This window comes from Astyanax mexicanus, unplaced genomic scaffold (genome assembly GCF_023375975.1).
Source record: "Astyanax mexicanus isolate ESR-SI-001 unplaced genomic scaffold, AstMex3_surface scaffold_34, whole genome shotgun sequence".
Classification (NCBI taxonomy): Eukaryota; Metazoa; Chordata; class Actinopteri; order Characiformes; family Acestrorhamphidae; genus Astyanax; species Astyanax mexicanus.
The window spans coordinates 2,581,290-2,590,745 of NW_026040044.1; the positions used below are offsets into that span (position 1 = coordinate 2,581,290).

Sequence of the window (9,456 nt, forward strand, 5' to 3'; positions counted from 1 at the left end):
GTAATGGAGGTACTGGTTGGAGAGCTGGATGGATCTACAGTCTGGGAGTAATGGTGGTGTTGGTTGGAGAGCTGGATGGATCTACAGTCTGGGAGTAATGGAGGTGTTGGTTGGAGAGCTGGATGGATCTACAGTCTGGGAGTAATGGAGGTGTTGGTTGGAGAGCTGGATGGATCTACAGTCTGGGAGTAATGGAGGTGTTGGTTGGAGAGCTGGATGGATCTACAGTCTGGGAGTAATGGAGGTGTTGGTTGGAGAGCTGGATGGATCTACAGTCTGGGAGTAATGGAGGTGTTGGTTGGAGAGCTGGATGGATCTACAGTCTGGGAGTAATGGAGGTGTTGGTTGGAGAGCTGGATGGATCTACAGTCTGGGAGTAATGGAGGTGTTGGTTGGAGAGCTGGTTGGATCTACAGTCTGGGAGTAATGGAGGTGTTGGTTGGAGAGCTGGATGGATCTACAGTCTGGGAGTAATGGAGGTGTTGGTTGGAGAGCTGGTTGGATCTACAGTCTGGGAGTAATGGAGGTGTTGGTTGGAGAGCTGGATGGATCTACAGTCTGGGAGTAATGGAGGTGTTGGTTGGAGAGCTGGTTGGATCTACAGTCTGGGAGTAATGGAGGTGTTGGTTGGAGAGCTGGTTGGATCTACAGTCTGGGAGTAATGAAGGTGTTAGTTGGAGAGCTGGTTGGATCTACAGTCTGGGAGTAATGGAGGTGTTGGTTGGAGAGCTGGTTGAATCTACAGTCTGGGAGTAATGGAGGTGTTGGTTGAGTAGCTGGTTGGATCTACAGTCTGGGAGTAATGGAGGTGTTGGTTGGAGAGCTGGTTAGATCTACAGTCTGGGAGTAATGGAGGTGTTGGTTGGAGAGCTGGTTGGATCTACAGTCTGGGAGTAATGGAGGTGTTGGTTGGAGAGCTGGTTGGATCTACAGTCTGGGAGTAATGAAGGTGTTAGTTGGAGAGCTGGTTGGATCTACAGTCTGGGAGTAATGGAGGTGTTGTTTGGAGAGCTGGATGGATCTACAGTCTGGGAGTAATGGAGGTGTTGGTTGAGTAGCTGGTTGGATCTACAGTCTGGGAGTAATGGAGGTGTTGGTTGGAGAGCTGGTTGGATCTACAGTCTGGGAGTAATGGAGGTGTTGGTTGGAGAGCTGGATGGATCTACAGTCTGGGAGTAATGGAGGTGTTGGTTGGAGAGCTGGATGGATCTACAGTCTGGGAGTAATGGAGGTGTTGGTTAGAGAGCTGGATGGATCTACAGTCTGGGAGTAATGGAGGTGTTGGTTGGAGAGCTGGATGGATCTACAGTCTGGGAGTAATGGAGGTGTTGGTTGGAGAGCTGGTTGAATCTACAGTCTGGGAGTAATGGAGGTGTTGGTTGGAGAGCTGGATGGATCTACAGTCTGGGAGTAATGGAGGTGTTGGTTGGAGAGCTGGATGGATCTACAGTCTGGGAGTAATGGAGGTGTTGGTTGGAGAGCTGGTTGGATCTACAGTCTGGGAGTAATGGAGGTGTTGGTTGGAGAGCTGGTTGGATCTACAGTCTGGGAGTAATGGAGGTGTTGGTTGGAGAGCTGGATGGATCTACAGTCTGGGAGTAATGGAGGTGTTGGTTGGAGAGCTGGATGGATCTACAGTCTGGGAGTAATGGAGGTACTGGTTGGAGAGCTGGATGGATCTACAGTCTGGGAGTAATGGAGGTGTTGGTTGGAGAGCTGGTTGGATCTACAGTCTGGGAGTAATGGAGGTGTTGGTTGGAGAGCTGGATGGATCTACAGTCTGGGAGTAATGGAGGTGTTGGTTGGAGAGCTGGTTGGATCTACAGTCTGGGAGTAATGGAGGTGTTGGTTGGAGAGCTGGATGGATCTACAGTCTGGGAGTAATGGAGGTGTTGGTTGGAGAGCTGGATGGATCTACAGTCTGGGAGTAATGGAGGTGTTGGTTGGAGAGCTGGTTGAATCTACAGTCTGGGAGTAATGGAGGTGTTGGTTGGAGAGCTGGTTGGCGTGAGCATCAGTGTGGAATAGATGACTTGCTGTCGGCTGTCTCTTGTCCATCCTCGAGGTCTGAAGTTATGGCGTCCCAGTGATGCGTACTGGACCTCGCTGTGGTCTTTGGCAGAAACGAGCTGTAAACAACAACAAAAAAAATGGAATATGAACACATTTTCACTGGTTTGGAGAACATCTGCAAACATCTGGAGATCTTTGAGGTTCCAGAAGAGTTGACCAAGGTCCATCTTTGTTCCTTAATGCTTTTCTTCATTTGCCTTAGTAGGAAAAATGGAGATATCTACATATTGTCATAACTAAAGTGATTTTATATGGATAAGAAACTTGAAGTAAAACATCTTCAAAGAAGAATGTCCTCCACATAGAGTTTGATTATTTTTTACTCATGATGTAGAAGAAGTAAGACAATTTTAAGTACATTTTTAAATTATCGCCTGTAAATTTGTATATTTTTATTTATTTTGTTTAGATAACAGATGTGTATCTACCTGTCTATGTATATTTTACTTTTTGCATCTTTTCTTCTAATGTTTATGCTGCTGTAACAATGCAAATTTTACTAGAGTGGGATACTAAAATCTTATCTTATCTTAACGCCATATGTTGATGTATTTTTATTCCATAGTCTAAAATTTAGACCAAGGTTGCATTTTCTCCCTCTTTGAGAAGTTTAAATAACCAATCCTAACGATCCTGGCAATTAATGTGAGCACTGAATCAGGAGTAGTGTGAACAGTGAAAACTCGAGATCACTAGGACTAGAATGGGTGAGAATCTCTGCAGAGTGAATGATTTTAGTTTAGGTTTATCAGTAAAATAATGATTCTGTACTCACATGCTCTTCATTACTGGAGCTCCTGTCTCTATCTATTTTTTATACACACACACACACACACACACACAAAGAGGTTTTATATCATTAGCCAACTGAACCACAATCTCAGATAGTAAAAATCACTTGAGTTACATCAACCAGATGAGCAGATCTTCACCAATATTCCAAAAACTGCATTGAAAAATATTAAACAAATAAAAAAAATGTTCCTCAAACTAAAATTGTAAATTTTACATTCTACAGCCCATAATATTATCTGGAAAAAACCCATTTGTGAATGAGATGAGGCTGATGATCACCCTTGTCAAAAGGAAGTATACGTAAAATATATTAAAATATGTTCAAATTAGGTAAAGAATACTAAAAGTTAATTTTCTATTTAATATACTAAATGAAACTGCATATTAAATATACTTTCTCTATATTTTCCATGAAATGAATTTTAAAGCCAAAGTGTACTTTTTTGTAATTGTAAAAGTACACTTTAGTGTAATTTCATTTTCTATTACATTACACAAAGCAGTATATTTACTATATACTTCAAGTGTATTAAAAAAATACATTTAAAAAAATCTACTTAAATTTGGAGAAGTTATATGTAAAAAAAAAAAAAACACTCAAAAGCAAAACCTGATGCTTTTATGTTGTATTAAGATATACTGTAGCTTAATTATAATTAAAATATACTTAGGTTTCCATGCAAACTGATGCAAACTAATGCATCAGTATGTATTTAAGTACATATTTTAATTTTAATGCTAAATATATGTATTTTTCATGTTAAGTATACTTTTAAAAAATATACTTAAATGCATTTTTCTTTAACAAGGGTAGTAGTGCTGGATGCTGGTGATCTTCAGGCCCTCAGGTCCCTCAGGCACTGATACTAATAGGCATTAATAACAGTCTGTAGTGATTCTGTACTGAAATCACTGCATAAGTTCTGAAACACTTTCAGAAATGACTCACCTCCACCTGAACTCTTCTGCAGCTGCAGCTCAGTTTCCTCCGGTTTGGACTCTGAAAAATAGCCAGTGTTAAAAACAGTATGTAAAAAAAAAGTCCCCTAGTGAATAAAAGTAGATTAAATTATACTAAGCATTTTTATGCTATAGTGCACTAAAGTGTTTTTGTAGCCACACTATTATTAATCAGTATATTTAAAGAGTGATAAAATACAACAACTTTTTTTGTACTTATTATACTTTAATTACTGTATAAAAATAGTAGAAAAGTCTTACTTAAATTGTGCTAAGTGTACTTAACTGTACTAAAATGGAACCATTTTAAATATACTTTAAAGTAACATTTAAACATTTAATCTATTTCATGTATGTAACCCCATATATATTTTAAATATGCTTACAGTAAAATTATAATACATGTAATAATGAGTATTACAACTGTATCACTATTTATTATACACCAGGTATATTAGAGTAGAAATGTACTGAATGATGAAGAATTGATGTTAAATATATGTAAACTATATTTACATTAGAGTGTAAATATGCTTCTTTTTCCTGTCTTTTGTAAGTAACACACTTCTAGTATACGTCTTTGGGTTAAAATATATATTTTCTAATATTCTGTACTACAAATTTTAGCGTGTTACAAATTTACTTTAAATTTTATAAATATAATAATTTTATTTACTTTCTAAAAAGTTACACATACATTGTTGATACATTGTTTTTTAAGTAAACTACTGTAACAGCTGTTTTTAAATGTGCAAAATATATTTGTAAATAAGTATTTTAGAACTATATTGAAAAACATTAAACTAAAAGTGTATTTCATAGTTGTCTATTTATTTAAAATACACTCTATTGTACTTTTTAAAAAGTATGATCAAAATTTACTTTCAAACATTTGATGAAAGCATAATAATATTAATGGACTTTTAATATATTTTAAGTAAGTACATACATATATTTACAGCATACATTCCTCAATATGTTTTAAGTACAATTCAGTTTTTTTTCCACCAGGGTCCACTAGGTGGTGCTAATTCTACACTAATCTGAAGCTCAGATACATTCACTCTCAGTTCTGTAGTGTTTTAGTGTTTTCTACAGATGTGCCATAATTCACGGGACAGCTCTATTACAGTAATGATATTGTGAATAAATATTTTACCTGTATTTTTCCTTCTGTTTCCAAACTTTAGACACAGAGTGACCAACAGCAGAGTGACCACCACCACCAGCAGCACAGAGAACGCCAGGAAAATCACCAGCACACCTAATACACACACACAGTACAAAATATACACACACAGTACACACACACACACAGTACACAATACACACACACACACACACACAGTACACAATACACACACACACACAGTACAAAATATATACACACAGTACACAATACACACACACACACAGTACACAATACACACACACACACAGTACACAATACACACACACACACAGTACAAAATATACACACACAGTACACAATACACACACACAGTACACAATACACACACACACACACACACACAGTCCAAAATATACACACACAGTACACAATATTTATTTAAAAATACATTTTACATCATTTTAAATACAAGAACATGGCAAAAGTCATGGAAAAGCACTTTTGTTTTAGCACATATATTACTGTACCTTTTTCCGGCGGCAGGTGGGGGTTGTTCTTTCCTACATCAGTAGATTCTAAAATATAAACTCGAATTTAACACTGATATTATTACATATACATTATGCATTCTTAATTCCTAAGCACAAAATTCTGCCAATATTAGTAAAAACTAATCCAGCTGTACTACCTGTAGTAGCCGTCTGATACACATCAATCACTGTGGAACACAATACAGTTTAAAGTTATGTTAAAATATTCATACAGTACCAGTTTACATTTTTTTAAACAAATAAATTATTCAGGTGCTCTTATCTGGGGAGCTGTTAACTTGTGGTTTCTGAGGCTGGTAAATCTGAAAAGCCATTTGCTCTTCCTTTCCTGGGGCGCTCCTGATGAGTGCCAGTTTCATCATATTAAAGTTTTTGATGGTCATTTTTTGTGTTAACTGCACTTAAGGATACTTAAGTTAAATTCTTGAAATTCTTCTTTTCTGAACCCTTTAAGAACCTGTTAGCATTATAGTAGTGGTGCACTAAAGTTCAGCAACCTAACTGCTGCTAATTAACCCTTTCAGACCTGACTTATGTTCTAGTGACGAAAATATAATAAAAAAAAGACACTCATATAACCTATAACTTAACGTGTATCATTTTTATCCTACACACATTTAAATATTCCAATTCATATATATTTTCAGAGACTATCTTCAAGCAGTTAATTAGTTAGCACCAATTAATTATTATCCGTTCCTTAATTGCTCTGTGACAGGGAACTGAAATTAGTTTTTATTAGCTTTTATTTTACTTTATGTTTCCATTACACCTTAAATGCTCCAGCCTTTGCTGTCTGTTGCACTATTTAAGGTGGAATGGAAAGGTTAGTTAATTAGCTAGCTACTAAGACAAACTACTAGCAATGTTTTTATGCTTTTTATTAAGAAAATGTCCATAAAATGTTGAAACTACACATTAAACTATGGTTGTATAGTGCCAATCATAATTTTGCGAGTGATTCTCAAAGCCCTTTGTTTGGAGTGTTCTTCTAAAAAAAATTAAAAAAAAAAATTCAGTTTGATGGACAATGTAGTTCCAAAACTCTCCCTAACCTCCCCCTTCAGACTAACATGAATTAGGGTTAAGTGCTAGAACCAAGAGGTGAACTACAGAGGTACTCTAGAGGTACTTAAGCAATGCTTTTTTAACTGTGGGGTTACTGAGGGGGCAATTACCCCCCTCTGCCCCCCTCTTCTGGAGTCTGTCAGTGGATTAAATCTCGTAAATCTGATATAGAACAGTAGATTAGTGAACGGTAGATGAGTGAAGGTCTGACCTGCGGGTCTGATGATGACGGAGGCGACGGTGTGGCCGTTGCACAGGTAGATGCCGGAGTCGGAGGGCTGCAGGTTGATGATGTGCAGGTGGTTGTAGTTGTGAATGAATCTGCTGTCCGGATCTGATCTCTCCTGCAGAACCGAGCCGTTTTTATACAGCGTGGAGATGAACTCACGCCTGGAGTCCCACGTGTGTTTATACGACCAGCGCTGCTTCGGTTTAGCGGAGAACGAACAGGGCAGATACAGCGTGCTGCCTTCACTCACCACGTAATCACTACCTGCAGATAAACCAACAATAAAACAGTGATTATTATCATCACTACAATCACAGTGCTGCCTTCACTCACCACGTAATCACTACCTGCAGATACACCAACAATAAAACAGTGTTTATTATCATCACTACAATCACAGTGCTGCCTTCACTCACCACGTAATCACTACCTGCAGATACACCAACAATAAAACAGTGTTTATTATCATCACTACAATCACAGTGCTGAAATGGTTGGTGAAATCAAATGTTATAAAATTAGCACTAGATCTCAGGGATATGTTGTTTAATAGTGAAAGTAAGAGCTTTACTACACTCACTCACACAGTGCGGTGAAGAGAACTGAATGGATTAAAGGGACTAAACAGCTGTGTAGCTTTAGGAAAAGCTTTTATCAGTGAGAATAAACGATAAAAACAGCTTCAGTTTACTAGGGATCAGACTCTGCCATCATCAATGCTGCTGCAAGATCTTGGTGAAAAATTAATGCAACACTGGACTGAGATAAATCTTGTGACGTTGCAGAAGCTTACTGAAACAATGCCACAGTGAATGTAGCATGCAGCAATGAAAGATAAAGATGCTCCAACCAAATATTAGAGTGTGTTACTTTTTTAGCCAGGTAGTGTAGAATAATATTCTATATTATAATTCCTGCTGTTGGTTCTGCAGTAGTTCCAGTACCTGTGAGTACAGTGAGCTCAGCTACCAGCTGATCGTTACAGTAGTACCGGCCCGAGTCCGACTCCTCCAGCTCTCTGATATACAGAGTTCCGTCTGAGAGCAGCTGGTGTTTAGTCTGATCCAGACTGGAGGTTCTGCTGTGCCTGGTGGGGTTTATTCTAATGGACCCATGCCTCCACGCCACCTCCGAGCCCCGCCTACAAACCAGGAACAGGAAGTGCTCCTCCGGAACAAAGACCACTGGAGCTCCTGAGATCAAAACAGCAGCGTTAAAAACATCAAACATCAAAAAACATCAAACAACACCAAACATCAAATATCTTCAAACAATATCAAATAACATCAAACAACATCAAACATCAAACAACATCAAAAACCAACCAAACAACATCAAATATCATCAAACAACATCAAACAACATCAAACAAAACCAAACAAAATAAAAAACATCAAACAACATCAAATATTATCAAACAACATCAAACAAAACCAAACAAAATAAACAACATCAAACAACATCAAATATCATCAAACAACAACAAACAACATAAAATATAATCAAACATCAAACAACATCAAATATAAAAAACATCAAAAAACATCAAAAAACATCAAATATCATCAAAAAACATCAAACAACATCAAATATCATGAAAAAACATCAAACATCATCAAACAACATCAAACATCAAAAAACATCAAACATCATCAAACATCATCAAAAAACATCAAATATCATTAAAAAACATCAAACAACATCAAATAACATCAAACAACATCAAATATCATCAAAAAACATCAAATATCATAAAAAACATCAAATATCATAAAAAAACATCAAACAACAACAAATATCATCAAACAACATCAAACATCAAAAAACATCAAATAACATTAAACGACATCAAGTAACATTAAATATGTTCAAACAACATCAAACAATATCAAACTACATCAAATATCATCAAACAATATTAAATATCATCAAACAACATCAAACATTAAAAAAAACATCAAACATCATCAAACAACATCAAACATCAAAAACCATCAAACATCATCAAATATCATCAAACAATATCAAACAACATCAAATAACATTAAACGACATCAAGTAACATCAAATATGCTCAAACAACATTAAACAATATAAAACTACATCAAATATCATCAAACATTATCAAACAACATCAAATAACATCAAACGACAACAAATAACATCAAACAACATCAACCATCAAAAAACATCAAACAACATCAAAAATCAAAAAAACATCAAACAACATCAAATATTATTAAACAACATCAATTATCATCAATGGTGAGCAAGTGACGCTCTGATTGGTTTATATCATGTTACGCCCAAAATTAACCACACCCATGAATAATTAAGAGAATTAGTACATGATTTGTGTGTGTTTTGAGCCGCACAGGGTGCACTTTTCCCATCGTTATGATAGCAAAGACACACTGAAACACTAAAATAGGGCTTTTATGGAATTCTATTTGCTTTTTTATACTGTTACATCTTTTTAATGTTGGGTTTTGCATTGGATCTTGTTTATAAAGGCATTTCATAAACTTCACAGCGTTCCCTGTAGACTAAACAGTAAACCCACTAAACCACAGCCTGTGAAAGAGAAATAAAAGTGAAAACCTCACCGCAGACCAGAACACTGCCTACCCTACTGCCACAGATCTGCT

At 36.8% G+C, this 9,456-nt stretch overlaps 1 protein-coding gene across 1 annotated transcript; it reads right to left on the reverse strand.

The window, feature by feature from the left end:
- Positions 1-1,416: 1,416 nt before the first annotated feature.
- On the reverse strand, positions 1,417-8,070 carry LOC125790025 (uncharacterized). The gene is made up of 8 exons (XM_049473120.1): positions 7,753-8,070; positions 6,791-7,072; positions 5,649-5,678; positions 5,488-5,535; positions 4,988-5,092; positions 3,818-3,868; positions 2,849-2,880; positions 1,417-2,129 (listed from the first exon to the last, which is right to left on the reverse strand). Exons 1-8 carry the CDS (start codon positions 8,036-8,038, stop codon positions 1,962-1,964), a joined length of 1,002 nt encoding a protein of 333 aa, XP_049329077.1. The 5' UTR covers positions 8,039-8,070; the 3' UTR covers positions 1,417-1,961.
- Positions 8,071-9,456: the final 1,386 nt, after the last annotated feature.